Genomic DNA, 16214 nt, shown 5'->3' with positions numbered 1-16214 from the left:
GAGTACTGTGTCTTGGATGTGGCAGAGAAGGCATTGGAGAGAGGCACATGCCATTTTCTCTCTGTCTACAAGACTTGAGGGGTCGACAAATGGGCCCCAGACAAGGACTCTGGGGACCTGGGTCTGCATCCCTTCCCTGAGCCTCAGTTTCCCCAACTAAAATTGAGGCTGAACCGGCACTCTTTTTTTTCTTGTGAAATTTTTGTTGTACATTATTGTTTATCAGTCACCATATAAGTGCATCCCTCCACCCCTTGTGCCCACCCCCCACCCCCTGAGCCCCTGGTAACCACCAGACAGTTCTATCTGTGCATGTATTGGTTTATCTTCAACATATGAATGAAATCATGCACTGTTTGCCTTTCTCTTTCTGGCTTACTTCACTTAACAAAATATCCTCCAGGTCCATCCATGTTATTGCAAATGGAACGATTTTGTCTGTCTTTATGGCTGAGTAGTATTCCATGGTATATATATACCACATCTTCTTTATCCAGTCATCAGTTGAGAGACACTTGGGTTGCATCCATGTCTTGGCTATAGTGAATAATGCTGCGATGAACATAGGGATGCATAAGCCTCTTTGGATTGTTGATTTCAGCTTCGTTGGGTAGATACCCAGTAGTGAGATAGCTGGATCATAAGGTATTTCTATTTTTAATTTTTTGAGGAATCTCCATGCTGTTTTCCATAGAGGCTGCACCAGTTTGCATTCCCACCAGCAGTGGATTAGGGTTCCCATTTCTCCACAGCCTCTCCAGTATTTGTTGCTTTTTGTCTTGGTGATTATAGCCATTCTAATGGGTGTAAGATGATATCTTAGTGTGGTTTTGATTTTCATTTCCCTGATGATTAGTGATGTTGAGCATCTTTTCATGTGTCTATTGGCCATCTGTATATCTTCTTTGGAGAAGTGTCTGCTGAACCAGCACTCTTTAGTGCCTTTTCTGCTCAGACACAGAATTTGCAGCCATGAGAGCTGTCCAGCACAGGGCTGGCTGAAGTCCACTGGGGAGGGGGTGCTGGTAAGAAATGGGGATGGGGAGAGACACACATTCCATTAGGTAGCCTCCGAGCTGGGGAACTCTTGCCCATCATTCAGCTCCCTCCTAGGGGTGCAGGGCTGGAGGAGGTAACCAGGGCACTTTACCTGTCCCCCCTGCCCTCAGGCAGCGCTGTTGAGAGATGAGGAGAAGTGATTCCCATTCACACAACTCTCTTGTGACTTGTGTGCCAGGCACAGCACTGGGCACTGTTGATGCCAAGTTGGGCAGACCCGGTTCTTGCCCTGTCTAGTGGGGGAGACACGTTAAGAAATACTTGCATTTCCCTTAGGAGGGTGTACAGGTGGTGTGGGAGGAGGTACTGCTCAAGGCTGCTGGGACTCTGGGATGGCTTCAGAGAGGAGGGAGGAGGAGGGCATGCCAGGCAAGGGGAAAACATGTGCAGAGGCACAGAGAGGCCGGGGTGGGGCCCATTGTGGAGCCAGTGGTGAGAGATGAGGCTGGAGAGGGAGGAAGGGACTGTCAGATGGAGAAGTGCCTTACTAATGTTAGGTGTGGGGCTGTGGGCTTAACCCTTAGGCATTGGGGCCCTTTGAATTGTCTGTGTGCTGGCGCTGGGGAGGGAATGGTATTTCCTCTAATTATCAACCTTAGGAATGTGGGGGCCTGGGCAGGAGGGACCCCATGCCCAGAGAAGGGGTTGCTCAAAGCCACCATCCTCCCCAGGGAGCGCATGGAGGCCATGGAGAAGCAGATTGCCAGCCTCACAGGCCTGGTGCAGAGTGCCCTACTGCGAGGCTCGGAGCCTGAGACCCCCAGGTGAGGCTCTTCTCCCAACACCACTGCCGGGGCATGTGGTTGGGGCAAGAGGAAGGGGAAGTGGGCAGCAGGAGCCCTGGGCTCAGCTCTGCCAGTGTCTCGCCGTGTGACCCTGGGTGAGTCCTTTCCCTTCTCTGGGACTCCATCCTGAGATCAGAGGACTGGGGAGATTATGTTAAGGTCTCACCCAGGTTTGACTGTCTGGGGCTAGCCGGGACCCCATGATGGCCATCTTTTACAGTGAGAAGATTGAAGGCTCCAATGGAGCAGCCACCCCCTCAGCACGTGAGTGACCCTTCCCCCCCTCCCCTACAGGTCCTTGCCCTCTCCGAGCCTCAGTTTCCTAATCTGTAAAGTGGAGATTGAACAATAGCTACATCATGGGGCTTCAATGGATAAAAGTGGTCACTTTAGCCCTGGCGCTTTGCCTGCACAGAAGGGCTGACCACCAGTTGGGGCAGAGTCAGAACCACGTGCCTCTCTGGCTACTGTGTGGGGTCGGGAGTGGGGAGGACCTTGCCCTGGCCCCTCACGATTTGTTCCCTTTCTCCCATCCTTGTGGTCCCTCTCTGCAGCCTGTGGGTCAGGCGGCCGGAGCAGCGGGGCCACCCCAGTGTCCGGCCCTCCCCCGCCTCCGGCCAGCAGCACCCCTGCGGGGCAGCCCACTGCCATCAGCCGTTTGCAGATGCAGCTGCACCTGCGTGGCCTGCAAAACAGCACCAATGACCTGCGTGGCCAGCTTCAGCAATTGCGGAAGCTCCAGGTACCGCGGTCTCTGGGGCCTCGCCCCATGCTCCGCCCCCTCTAACCCCGCCCCGCCAGAACCCACCCAGTCGCGCTGAAACCCCTTCCCACAAGTCCCGCCCCATCCCCTACTCCCTCTTAAGAGTCTCTGGCGACTCACCGGGCCTCTCTCCGAACCCTTTCTCCCCTTTCCCTTCCTTGAGCTCCCGCCCCCTCGCTGAATCTCTGCTCCCTCACCAAGCCCCCACCCCTCGCCCATATCCCCCTCACTGAGCCCTCCTTCCCCTTCCCTGAATCCTCCGCTCTCCTGGAGCCCCAGTCCATCCCAAGAGGCCCCTCTGCCTGTCAGTATCGCTCAGGGCAGCCCCAGTTCTTCCTGCCCCGCATTCCTTCTCCCTTCCCCGCCTTTGGGCGGAAGCCCTTCCCAGATCCCCTCAGCTCCCCCGCCTTCCTGAGCCCGCAGAGTCTTCCCCGCCCTGCCCCTCCTGGCAGATGGTCCCACCAGTCAGGAGCCTGGCATCGCTGTGCCCGCTCCTCAAGAGGGCCCGAGGGCCCGTGAGGTGAGAATAATGAGCAGAGACAGGCTGGAGAGGGGGCAGATAGTTGCCATCTGGGCAACGGAAAAGATCTCGGCCCCGCCTCCCCACCATTGCCCCAAGTCGGCCTCAGAATTGGGTTCCCTAGAATTGGGTTCGAGCGTTGTTAGTCTTCCCGTCCCAGCCACGGAAACCCTCTCAAACCCCAGTGCTTGGGTCCTTCATCGAAGCCACAGCCATGCAACCGCCTGGTCGGCAGGGCTCTACAAAGGGCCACCTCTTGCCCCCAAGTATTCCCATCCCGTTCTCCTGCCTCTCTATTTTCCCAGAACGTAACCTTGTCCTCCGCCCCCCGCCATGCCACCCCTTCGCTGCTGCACACGGCCACAGCCAAGCAGCCGCATCTTCGGTGGAGCCCGCCCGGCATCGGACTGTCCTCTGCCCTCCTCCTCCCGGCCCTGTCCCTGCTGCGCGCCCCCATTCCCTCCCACCCCGGTCCATCCGTCCATCTGCGTCCTGCAGCTCCAGAACCTGGAGTCGTTGCGTGCGCTGCTGAAGGGCACGGAGGCGGAGCTGAGCATGCGCGTGTCGGAGGCGGCGCGGCGGCAGGAGGACCCGCTGCAGCGGCAGCGCACCCTGGTGGAGGAGGAGCGGCTGCGCTACCTCAACGACGAGGAGCTCATTACCCAGCAGCTCAAGTGAGGCTGGGTTCAACTACGGAGGGAGGGTGGGGGTGCGGCCCCGGGGGCCTGCGACCTGGTTTCCCTGGGAGGCGCAGCTCCCTTCCTTCTGAATCACAGGTGACGCTGGTCTGTTCGGAAGCCTGATTTCCTTCTCCTCTGTGGCCTGATTTCTCTGTGACCCGCAAACCTTTGACCATCTGGCACAATTTCCAAGTTCTTTTTTCTGGCTTGATGCCTGCTTTTGCTATGATCGTGCTTTCTAATGGTCCACAGTCTGGCTTCCCCATGGCCTGCAGCCTTACTCTCGTGTGGCCAGCTGCCCGATTTACCTTTGCCCTCTGCCTGCTTTCATTCTGGCCTGTGACCTGTGCAAACTGACCCTCGGGTAGAGCATTTAGGTATTGCCAGCTTGGTCCTGACCAGCCACAGTTGCCGCCACTCCAATTCCCTGATCTCTGAGACCAGGTATAGCCGAGGAAAATCCTCCTTCCATCCTAGTGCAGCTGAAACAGGGCTCTAGCTTTCCCAGAAGGAATGAGGAAGCGAGAACACCCCACCCCTAAATGCTTAGACATGGAAGGGTTAACAGAAGACAGTCCTCTGATCCAAATTTAGCAAGTGGCTGTCTGGCCAAGATTCGATTGTCTGGCACCATTGAAGGGAGAAGCTGCCTTTCGTTGCCCTTCCACAGAGTGAGCGCCCCCACCCCACTGCAGCCTTCCCTTGTCAGTAACTGGGGTCTGAGACAGAGGCCCTGCTCCTTCCTCTCACTTCTTTTTTGGTGGCACAGGGCACAAGGGGACCTGAGGTCCAGCTCCAGCACTGAGAGGCTGTGTGATCAGGGCAGTTTCTGCCCTTCTCTGCACTTTGGCTTTCTCATTTGTGCTCAGTATTAAGATTTTTGCAGTTCTTGCCAGAGAGGGCTTGGGTTCTACTGGGCAGTGACTCAGGGAGCAGGAGAGGCTGCTCAAAGGAGCCTAGCTTCCTCACCAAGTCATATGTGGTTGTACCTCTGGCAAGGGGCTCCTGGAGAAGGGTCCCTGTTCCTCAGCCTTGGGCCCACACAGGCTAGTGGTACATGTGCATTTCAGCAAGGCACAAGGCAAAGATTCACATGACCCCTTGTGGCTGAGATGAAATAAGGGCCATTCTACTTGGAAATGAGCCGGCAGCAGCCACCCCGTCACTGCAGGTGTGAAAGCTTAGAGATAACTCCAGTCAGATCTCCAGGTAGACTGGCAGCTGCCATCCCCCTCACCCAGGGAATTCCATTTACCCGACTTTCCTGTCCTCTCCTTACCCTTTTCACTCAGCACAGAGGAGCTGGATTGGAATTTTCAAAAGGAACTTTACTGAGACATTAAAGGAAAATAAAAGGAAATATAAAAGCACAGAGGCAGAAGAGATGAAAGGACAGGATTTATGCTCCTGTCATGTGAGTGTCTGGTCCTCAGCTTCCTGAGGGCCTCAGTTCTCCAGGAACACATAGTCGCTACCCCCTGCCCTGTTATCAAACCCATCACTCAGACTGCTCACTTGGGAGAGCTTGGGGGCTGATATAATGCTTCTGGCAGGATTCTCCATTCACTTTGAAGGGGGCTCCTGCCTTTTTGGGGTAGAATCTGGGCTGGGTTGCACACCAGCCCTGCAGTGGCGCCGGCTTGGCCATAAGGGCCTTCCCTGCCCAGCTCCCATAACCTCCCCGGGTGTTAGGTTGACCAGCAGGCCCATCCTTACCCCTGCTCTGTATGCTTCCTCTTGCTCTGCTTTGCTCTGCCTCTTCCTCTTGCCCTGGGATCTTGCTGGAAGTTAAGACTGATTCTGTGCTTTATTCAGCTTGGCTCACTCACCTGTCCTTCTAGCCAAGCACTTGAGCTCTGTCTAGATGTTGCCCTCAGAGGCAGCCTCTGCTGACTGAGACCTTTTGGTCTCTGGAGCCTAACTTGGCCTAATCCAGGGCCAGCTTTGTAGGCATGCGACCTGCTCAGTCACACAGGGCCCCACGTAGTCCATAAGCTCAGAAGGGCCCCGTGCTTGATTTATGCTCTGCTTTGCTTTCTTGAAATTCTTAATAGTTTTTAAATTAGGGACAAAACATTCATTTTGCATTGGGCCCCCACAAACTATATAGCTGCTTCTGTCCTGACCCTCCCCTCTCGACCCCTCCAGGACTAAACTAAATAAGACACTTTGTGATCCCAGTGTCTAGACCTGGGCTGGTCTGGGACTCATTTGCAGAGCCTGCCCAAGTAGGGGCTCTAAAACTTTAGCAGATTGCGTGATCAGAAAATCGAGATGCTGACTGAACCTCAGGGAGGCCTCATCCCTTCTGCCTGAGAGTTGCAGCATTGTCTCCTCCTGAAGGCTTACCTGAGTCCTCCTTTAAATGAGGGTCTTTTCCCCCTCAGAGTGATGTTTGGGAGTGACCTTTTTACAAAACAGGTACACTTTGAACCAGTCAGGTGTCACACATAGCAGAGGAGACTTGTTCTTTCTCACGTGGCGGAGTGAGGGCTGGGTGGGACAGTGATGGGTGTGGGGTGATGTTAGTCCAGTGTGGAAGTGAGACACAGCAGAGCCAATGGCTGAAGTCAGACATGAGTGGATCCTGCTTTGCCACAAAATAGTTGAACGACCTTGGACAAGTTACTTAATCTTCTTGAGCCTCTTTTTTTTTTTTTTTTTTAATGCCAAAGCCTGTTGTATTAGTTAGAGTAGCTAATTAATTAGTTAGGGTAACTGCTATAACAAATTGTATAATGGTTCAAAAGTAATAGATGTATCTTGTTTTCTCACGGAACAGTATTGGGTGGATTAGTGGAATGGCTTTCCTCCATGCAGTCATTCAGGGACCCAGGCTAATGGAGGTTTTGCCATCTTTAATATGTCCCTTCCCAGATCACCCACAGGTCATTGCCTTTCAACCAACAGGAGGGGCAAAAGAGCCTGGAGGAGCTTCCATGGGAGATTTTTATGGGCTGGGCCTGGAAGCAGCAGGTCCTGCTTGCACTCATATTCCATCTGCTAGACCTCAGTCGAATGGCCACTTCTAACTGCAAAGAAGCCTGGGAAATGTAGTCTCGTGTCTGAGCTACTGTTTGTTGACGTGTAAACTGGAGTAATAATGGTTACTACTCACGGGATTTGTTGTGAGGGTTAAATAAGGTAATGAAAAGGAAGGGCTGGATGTGGCACCTGGCAGACAGTGAGTGCTTGGTACAAGACAGCTCTTGAACTGGTGGTGCTGAGTCACAGGAGGTTGTGTTTGGCTCCAACGTCGTCCGTCTTCACCCACCAGTTGGATGAAGATGTGTAAGACATGCTGATAAGATTTGCTCATCAGCAAATCTTTGAGGGAGAGCGAATCTGTTAGATAGTAGAACTGAGATTAAAAGTTGTTCCCACCTGGACTGTTGAGCTGAAATCCCACAGATGAGATCTGACAGGCGTGTATGTAGAGTCCCGCATGTGGGTCAGGCATGTCAGTGACTCTGGTACAGAGTTGAGATGACCTACCTGGGCAGCCATTCATTTCTTTCACTTGTTCACTCAGTCCACAATATTTACCAGACGTCTCTTCTGCTCCAGGCACCACGCCAGGTGCTGGGAATCAGAGATGAATCTGAAAGACGTGGTTCCTGCCTGCCTGGAGCCACCCAGCCCAGCAACCGGGAGCTCCAGGGGCTTGGGGAGCAGGAAGCAGACCCCCAACCCTAGGTGTAGGGAGTGGGGGAGAGGTTCCCGCTGAGGCCTGAGGACGAGTCACATGTGTGCATGTGTGTGTGCACACGTGTGTGTGTACGGGTGAATGGAGTGTTCTAGGCAGAGGAAATGGCATTATAAAGGCCCAGAGGACAGCACGTACAAAGACCTCAGAGAAGTTCTGGACAGTTCTAAACGGAAGCAAGCCAGACAAGGACAGGGGATGTGGCTGGAGGGAAAATAAGAGCAGGCCCCAGGGACTGACCCCGTCCTCATCTGCACTGGCTTATTTAATCCTCACAATGGCCTCAGGAGGGAGGAACTCTTACCACCCCATTTTCTGGACGATGACGTTGAGGCCTGGAAATAGGAGGTAATTTGTCCGAGATCTCCGCTGGGATGGGCAGAGCTGGGATTGGAATTTGGATCTGTCTGACTCCAGAGCCTAGTTTTCAACTACTACCCTCCTGCCCTTCTTGGCCACATTGAAGAGTTTGGATTTTAGCCTCACGCTCAGAATGGTGGGATCCATTTAGGGTTCAACACAGAGGGTGGTGACTTGTTCTGATTTACATTTTAGAAAGATGTGGGGTTTTTTTTGTTTTGTTTTTTTGTGAGGAAGATCAGCCCTGAGCTAACATCTGCCAATCCTCTTCCTTTTTTTTTTTTTTTCGCTGAGGAAGACTGGCCCTGGGCTAACATCCATGCCCATCTTCCTCCACTTTATATGGGACGCTGCCGCAGCATGGCTTGACAAGCGGTGCGTCGGTGCGCGCCCAGGATCCTAACTGGCGAACCCCGGGCCACCGCAGCGGAGTGCGCGCACTTAACAGCTTGCGCCACCGGGCCGGAGATATGGGGTTTTAAATGACACAAGCTCGGCATAAACCAGCTGAAAGTCGAAAGCAGTTCTGTCCTCAAGGAAAGAGGCTGAGTGTCTGGAGCATTTGAGAAAGGATAGATGGACGTGGCAGCGCCACCGTGTGAGAGAAGAGACCCCTCAGGGGCACGTGCAGCCGCTGCCAGTTCTCTGAAAGGCTGCCAAGTTCTCTGCTGCTTCCTTGGCAGAATGAGAATCAGAGGATGCAAGTTATAGAGAGGGAGATTTGGGCTGATGTTGCTAAAGATCAGAACTTCAACGGGGGGACCCAGGGCACCTGTTAGGCAGCTCTTCTGAGGTCTCATCTCTGAGGTTTGGCATTTCTGATTCCTCTTGGGCATGTGGCCTGATGGATGGCTTTTAATTTTGATGTGACTGGTGGCCTGATTTCTTTCTAGCTGCCCAATTTCAGGGGGCTGGGCTGGGGCCACAGGGGCTGAGAGGGTCTCTCTGTGGCTGCAGTGACCTGGAGAAGTCGGTAGAGAAGATCCAGAGGGACGTGTCTCAGAACCACCGGCTGGTGCCTGGGCCTGAGCTGGAGGAGAAGGCACTGGTGCTGAAGCAGCTCGGGGAGACACTGACTGAGCTCAAGGGTGAGCCTTGGGGCCAGCGACTGGCGCGAGTCCCTGCTGCACCCCCACCCCCACCCCCAGGCACTGCCCTCCCTGCTGCTCCCTCCCCAGCTCACTCCTTCCTGTCCCCGCAGCTCATTTTCCAGGCCTGCAGAGTAAGATGCGGGTAGTGCTGCGCGTGGAGGTGGAGGCCGTGAAGTTCCTGAAGGAGGAGCCACAGCGCCTGGACGGGCTGCTCAAGCGCTGCCGTGGGGTCACAGACACGCTGGCCCAGATCCGAAGGTCATCCTTTCCCTGACCTCTTATCTCTGACTTCCGATTTCCTGTGGGGTCACACACAGGGCCCAGATGGATAGATGGGCCTGACTCCTTATCCTGACTCCCCAAAGGTCACTGATGTGCCGACTGGATCTGTACCTCAGCTCTGGCCTGTGACCCCTCGTGTGTTGTATGCTTGGCTGTCCCTTATGCTGGATGCAGTCACTCCTCCCCAGGCCCTTCCATCTGTCCTGTAACATCCCAGAGCCCTCCTCACACCCTGCCTCCCTCAGGCCAGGTTTCCCTCCCATGGGGCCACCACAGGGCTAGCCTCACAGCTGCTCCTAACTCTCCCAACCCCAGGCAATTGGACGAGGGTGTGTGGCCACCCCCCAACAACCTCCTGAGTCAGTCCCCCAAGAAGGTGACGGCCGAGACTGACTTCAACAAGAGCTTAGACTTCGAAATGCCACCACCCAGCCCTCCGCTGAACCTCCATGAGCTGAGTGGGCCAGCAGAGGGAGCCGCTCCTACCCCCAAGGGGGGCAACCCCACCAAAGGCCTGGACACTCCTGGCAAGAGAAGCGTGGACAAGGCTGTGTCTGTTGAGGTGCTGGGCCCGGGATGGGGGCAGAAGCTAGGCCCACACGTTCTTACCACCATCCTAGGTTGGGAAGTGCCGACACGTGGGTACTTTTTCCTGGGGGAGGAGGAAGTCTGAGAAGCATATTGAGGGTGACATTAGTCCTGCTAGACAGAAAAGCATATTATAAAGTTATAATAATTAAGGCAGTGTGGTGTTAGCATAAGAATAGACTCTGTGGTCAGTGAAACAGAATAGAATGTCCCCAAACAGGTCCAAGTATGTCAAGAGAGTAGTATAGGATGAAGGTGGCATTCTAGACTCCTGGAGAAAGCATGTAATACCCAAGGAGAGGTCCGAGGGTCCTCCGGGGCCGGACCAAATGTGAGGCTTCCTGTTCCATTCCTTGCATGTGTGGCTGGGGGAGGGGCTGAGGCCACAGAGGTCTAGCAGCAGGGCCACCACTTCCGTCCTGACTGTCGCCCCCTCCTCTCAAGGCTGCTGAGCGGGACTGGGAGGAGAAGCGGGCAGCGCTGACCCAGTACAGTGCCAAGGACATTAACCGGCTGCTGGAAGAGACACAGGCAGAGCTGCTGAAGGCCATCCCTGACCTGGACTATGCGAGCAAGGCCCACCCAGGCCCGGCCCCCACCCCTGACCACAAGCCCCCCAAGGTCCCCCACGGTCAGAAGGCAGCCCCCCGAACGGAACCCAGTGGGAGGAGGGGCTCAGGTATGGGGGCAGGTGGGGGGCTGGTGAAGAGCCTGGAGGAGGGGAGGCGCATCCTCAGGAGCTCTCAGGTTGATGGGGGAGGTGCTGGGGTTGAGAATCTTTGTGGTCAGGCTGCCAGAGCAGGGAGGGGTCAGAATATCAGCAGCCCAACCTCAGCCACTAGAGGGAGACCCAGAAGGATGGGGTAGAACTGAACTCTACCCAGGGCTTTTCCCACTGCCCTGACTGCCTCTGAGAGGACCACGCAGGGAGGATGAGCAAGTCCAGACAGGGTCTGCATCCACACGGACATGCAGCGCTGAGCCATATGGACATGGCTCCTGTGCTCCCCGAGCCTGTGAGCTCGCAGGGGAGGCAAAAAATCCAGACCAGAAATGGCAGTCATCATTCATTCATTTATTAATTCCTGCCACACATATTTGCTGAGCACCTACTGCGTGCTCAGTGCTGGGGATAAGGAGATATGACACTGCTTGCTTCCCAGGAGCTTAAAATTTAGTGGGGGAATAATACTAACATTTGTGTTTATCACTTACTGTGTGGCAAGAACTGCTCCAAACACTTTCTATATGTTAATCCTTAGAATTTCCCAACAACCCCAGGAGGCAGATACAGGAGTTGTTCCCATTTTACAGATGAGGACACTAAGGTGCAATGTGGTTAAGTCATCTGTCCCTAGTGGGTAAACCAGGAATAGGATGCAGGTGCTAAATGCAGCGGCGGAGGTGAGCTCCTATACTGTGCAGTCCTAGAGGAGGCCCTGGGGTGGGGAGCAGGAAGGGCTTCCCTTTGGAGGGGACTTTCCACTGGATCCTTGACAACAAGTAGGTGTTTCCGTGGGCCAGTGAGAGAAGGCATTCCAGGGAGAGGGAACAGCATGTGCCAATGCCTGGAGGTTTGCGTTTGTTGTTGGCGAGAGGGTCCAGGCCGGGGAGTAGCAAGCAGAGCTGAGGCTGAAAGATTGGCAGGCGCGGAGGATGCTGGGCCAAGGAGCTTGGACATGGTTTGGGGTAATAGGGAGCCACTGGAGGATCAAAGGCAGAGGAGTGTCAGGTTTGAGTGACTTTTCTGCAGGTTGCCCTGGAAATAGCCCGCACTCTCAAAAGAACTGGGTGAAGGGAGAGCCTGATGGGTGGGTCAGGCTCTTGCAGTTAGCAACCGCTCTCTCTCCATAGAGAAGGGATGAAGATCTGTGCCAGGGCAGGGGCTGAGGGGCGGTAGGAAAGAGATGGATTGCAGCAGCACTTCTCAAACTTGAATGTGGGTGTGAAATCACCTGGGGATCTGCTAACATGTGGGTTCTGCTTCAGCAGCTCTGGGTGGGCCTGAGCTTCCGCGCTTCTAACAAGTTCCCAGGTGCTGCCAACGCTGCTGGTCCATGGACACACTTTGAGTAGCAAGGGGTGGGAGTGCTGGAAAAGGAGGAGTGACAGGACTTGGGGCTGAATTGCAGGGGAGGTCAGAGAGAAGAAGGAGAGGCCTGTGTCCTTGCCCCTGAGCTCTCTTCTCCCCTCCTCCCTGGAGGAAGGAGCAAGGTTGATCCCCTTGGAGTGAGATGTGGCACACAGACTCCAGGGTTACAGGTCCCTGACCCCAGCCCCTTGGCTGCCCACAGATGAGCTGACAGTGCCCCGATACCGCACGGAGAAGCCCTCCAAGTCACCCCCGCCTCCCCCTCCCCGCCGGAGCTTCCCCTCCTCCCACGGCCTGACCACCACGCGCACGGGAGAGGTCGTGGTCACCAGCAAGAAGGACTCGGCCTTCATCAAGGTACCACCCCCATCTTGGGCCAGGGACAAGATGGGTTGAGTAGGGGGGATGCCTGAGATGACCTCTGGAGACCCTCTGAGGTGGCCCCCTCTCAGAGGAAGTGGAAAGAAAGAAGGGAGCTGGCCAATGGTGACTACTTCTGGCTTGGCATCTCTGTGCATTTGTCCTGCTTCCAACCCAGGCCCCTGTCTATTGGGGGCCATCCTGGCAGGGGACAGAGGAAGTGGCAGATGAGGAGCCTGGGCAGGTGGGAGATGGTCTGGAACTGATGGGGCCTAGGAGGTGAGCTGGTGCTGGAAGGGGCAGAGCCTGGTCTTGACAGGGGCCTGCACCTTGCAGAAGGCTGAGTCCGAGGAGCTGGAAGTGCAGAAGCCCCAAGTGAAGCTGCGCCGGACCGTGTCTGAGGTGGCCCGCCCGGCCTCCACACCACCCATCATGGCCTCTGCCATCAAGGATGAGGACGATGAGGACCGCATCATCGCTGAGCTGGAGGTGGGTCAGGGCACGCCTGGCCTCGAGTCATCAGCCAGGCCGGGTCCCTTTCCCCACCAAGCTGACCCCAGGACGTGGTGGCCGGACTGGGACAGGTGGATGGACTCTCGGGCTCCCTGCTGAGGCTGGCCTGTTTGGGACCCCAGCCTGCTTGCCTCAGTTTCTTCTCCACTGTAAAATGGGGGAGGGGGTCTAGAGTCCCTCCTTGCAGGTTTGAGTTTTTTTATTGTAGTCTCTGAGAATGCCCCCCACAACTGCCCTGAGACCCCCTGTGCTCTGAGACCCTGATCCCCAAATGTTCTGAGAACAGGGTGCTTGAAAAACCCTTATACCCAAGGGCCTTGAGCCCCTCCCAGTGCTGTAAGTCACCCGTACTCAAGTGTCCTCAGCCCCCTCCCCAAGTGGCTGGAGACCTTGGACTACCAGGGCCTCTGGAGGAGGAGACAGAATGGAGGGCAGAGTGGCCAGCGGCCATGGTGAGGGGCCAAGGAGTGAGGCTGGGGTCCCAGTGCCAGCCCAGGCACCTCCCCCATGGTGCCCTCCCTATGGGTGCCTGGGCCATCGGCTAGCACCCCCATCCTCCCTGGGCCCCCTCCTCCAAACCTGCCCCCACCTTCTGCTCCCCAGGTGTTTGAGAGAAGCTCAGTGTCTTCCCTCCCCCCCACGCCCCGCCGCCAGCCGATCCCCACCTTGCTGTCCCCCCAGGACCTGGGGCCCCCCGGGGGCTCAGCCCCGGGCCCCCCATGGAAGGTAATGGGCTGCCCTCCCCTCTCACAGCGCTCTCTCTGCCTGTGCCTCCACAGCTTCCTCTCCTCACCTCTCACGCTCACCTGCTAAACGCCCGTCACATCCGAGTCCCGCCACTGCCACAGCCTCACCTGTGCTCTGGCTCACCCCCTCCCCAGCTTCAAGGACAGGCGCACACCCCTCCCTTCCCTCCCAGAGACTCCAGCAGCCTGGTATCTGGTGGCCCCTTGGGTCTGCATTTTCTCACAGGTTTGATTCCGAGTCTGGCCCGTGGTGGCCCGGGTATTTTGTTCCTATCTGCAGCCCGAGTTTTGGTCTGGCCCAAAGCCCGGGTTTTGTCTTGGTCTAAGATTGGAGTCTGGATCTTGCTCACTACATGACTTTAGGTCCAGCTTCAAATCTGACTTTGTCCTGAGCCCTTGCCTAGTCCCTGCCCCATCCCCCTACTCTGCTGCCTGTGCCAGGTGGGGGCTCCGTTTCTTCCACTAGAATCTATGCCTTGCACTGGGGCCCAGGACACCCCAGGAGGAAGTTTCGTTTACAGCCTCCCTCCAGCCCATGGCCCCATCTGATCAGGGAGCTTGGAATGGAAGAAACCCACACCCTTCCTTGGCTGCTGTCCTGTCTTTCAGCATTGGGAAGTTCTTCCTTCTCTCTAACTTCAGTCCTTGCTGCTGTCCTGCTGCACTTATTTCCTCTTTCTTCTTTCTTGGGAATTTGGGGGTGGACATGCTGTCTGCACCCCCAGGGGACTTGGGGAGGGGGACCTGAAGGGTGGTGGTCTGGGAACCTCTGCCCAGTCAGGTTGGGGCAGGAGGGCCTTTGCTCTGAGGGGGACAGCTTCCCACGCACACACATATCACCTGCCTTGTCTGGTTCTCCTTGGCCCACAGTGGGCTCCATGCTGGCCATCACCTGATTTCTGGCCTGGCTTGAGGCCTGGTGGTGCTTTGGCTCCCTGGGCAGGGGGAGCAGACAGGCACCAGATGGGTGGACAGTGCTCTCTGCTGGGCAGAGGATGGGCACAGAGCAGTCCGAGGAGCCGTCTGGGGATGAGTAGTGTGGAAGGGGTGCCCCCCCGGGCTGGCTGTGCCCTCAACACCTTGGCCTGCTGCACCCAGCCCCTGCCCCTTTCTGGCCCTGGGAGCCAGTCCTGAAGGGGTGCAGTGGGCAAAGCCCCTCTGCTGGCCTTTTGGGCTGGCTGACCCTCTGCATCCTGAGGTGCCATCGGGCAGTGGATCCAGACGGGCATGGGTTGCCTCTCTGCCTTCCCAGTCTGCACCCCCTACCTCCAGGTAAGCAGGTGGCAGGGCTGGGTGGGTTGCCTTGGGAGGGGGGCTGGGGGTCCCTGCTGCCCTCCACGCATCTCCCCATGGCTCCTTTTAGTGGAAAGAACACTGGGCTTGAAGTCAGACTGCCTGGGTTCAAATCCTGGCTCTGCCACTAGCTAGCTGTGGGGAGGTGACGCTGGGTGAATCATGTGAGCCCCACCCTTGATTTCCTCATCTGTAAAGGGGACAATGAGAGGAGTAGCCATTTCTTGGGTTATAGCGAGGATTAAAGATGAGGACTAAGGTGATGGTGCCGGCACAGGACTCTGCTCAGAGTTAGACCAGAATTCACGCAAGGTGGGGGATGATTGGGGGCCTCTCTCCGTGCCCCTGCCAAAGCCAGGGCTGGGGGCGCTCCCACAGAAGCAGACGTTCCAGCTTTGCGGAGCCTGCGTGCAGCAGAGGCCCTTGGCCCAGCCCCTGCCCTGTGGCTGTGAAGCCCTTGGAGAAAGCTCTGAAGTAGGAGGTGGGGACCCAGGAGTCTCTGGCCTGAGACGAGGATGACAGCCCCACCCTCAGAGGCCAGAGGCCAGCACCTGGTCTCCACCCGCACAGGGCTGCGGGTCTCAGTCACTCAGTCCAATTCAACAAAGAGCTACTATTTATCAAGCACTTACGACGTGCAGGCACACGTGTTCTAAGCGCACGCCCATGTGAGCTCACTTGATTCTCTACCAACCTCACGTTGCCCCATTGCACAGATGGGCACATTCATGGGAGCACCCATGAGACCTGCTTCCTGGGTTTCACAGTGGGGTGAGAAGTACACATGTATCTGGGCTTCTGGGGAAACTGCCGTCTCTGCCGGCAAGTGGGAGACCATAGGCTGTGGTGGAAAGAGGCCTGAGCTCTAGTCCCAGCTTTGCCCCTGACTTGCTGGGTAAACTCAGTCAGGACCCTCCCCTGCCTCAGTTTCCCCATCTATGAAAGGAAGGGGCTGGGCTCACCCATGTCTAACCCCTATCCCAGCTCGGGGTGTTTTGGTTTGCAGGGATCACATTCTCCCTCATCTTTCTTCTCCCCCCAGGCTGCCCCAGGCCCCAGGGCCTTCTGTGTCCCCCGGATCGTCTTGACAGAGTGTGCCCCCAACCCTCCCTCCCCACCGGAGGCCAGGCTTGAGGAACCTGGTTCCAGGACGACCCCCACCCCACGACCTCGGACCCTGGCTGGCAGTGGGAGAGGCTGGGATGGCCTACGGGCCCCACCACGGGTAGTGGCTGAGGCTTCCCAGCCCAGGAGCAGCTTGACACCCGAGAAGGAAGCGGCAACTCTGGAGAGACTGGGGATAGCAGGCTGCAGCCAAGAGGAGGGAAGAGTAGGGGTCCCCTGTCCTCGGGGACCAGCCCCGGATGGGGCTCAGG

The 16214-nt window shown here is 56.4% G+C and overlaps 1 protein-coding gene across 1 annotated transcript in view; it reads left to right on the top strand.

Moving 5' to 3' along the window:
- SRCIN1 (SRC kinase signaling inhibitor 1) overlaps positions 1–16214 on the top strand; it is a 57938-nt gene that overhangs the window by 32099 nt on the left and 9625 nt on the right. Inside the window, exons 9-18 of the mRNA XM_058562034.1 lie at positions 1731–1823; positions 2065–2108; positions 2399–2586; positions 3626–3801; positions 8831–8961; positions 9075–9222; positions 9562–9808; positions 10279–10513; positions 12129–12283; positions 12623–12775. Coding sequence (XP_058418017.1) covers positions 1731–1823; positions 2065–2108; positions 2399–2586; positions 3626–3801; positions 8831–8961; positions 9075–9222; positions 9562–9808; positions 10279–10513; positions 12129–12283; positions 12623–12775 — 1570 coding nt within the window. The remainder of the gene's footprint in view (positions 1–1730; positions 1824–2064; positions 2109–2398; positions 2587–3625; positions 3802–8830; positions 8962–9074; positions 9223–9561; positions 9809–10278; positions 10514–12128; positions 12284–12622; positions 12776–16214) is intronic.

This window comes from Diceros bicornis, chromosome 18 (assembly GCF_020826845.1).
Source record: "Diceros bicornis minor isolate mBicDic1 chromosome 18, mDicBic1.mat.cur, whole genome shotgun sequence".
In the NCBI taxonomy this organism is placed as follows: Eukaryota; Metazoa; Chordata; class Mammalia; order Perissodactyla; family Rhinocerotidae; genus Diceros; species Diceros bicornis.
Note: the sequence above shows the minus strand (reverse complement) of the source record. Positions and strands in the feature narration are given on the sequence as shown.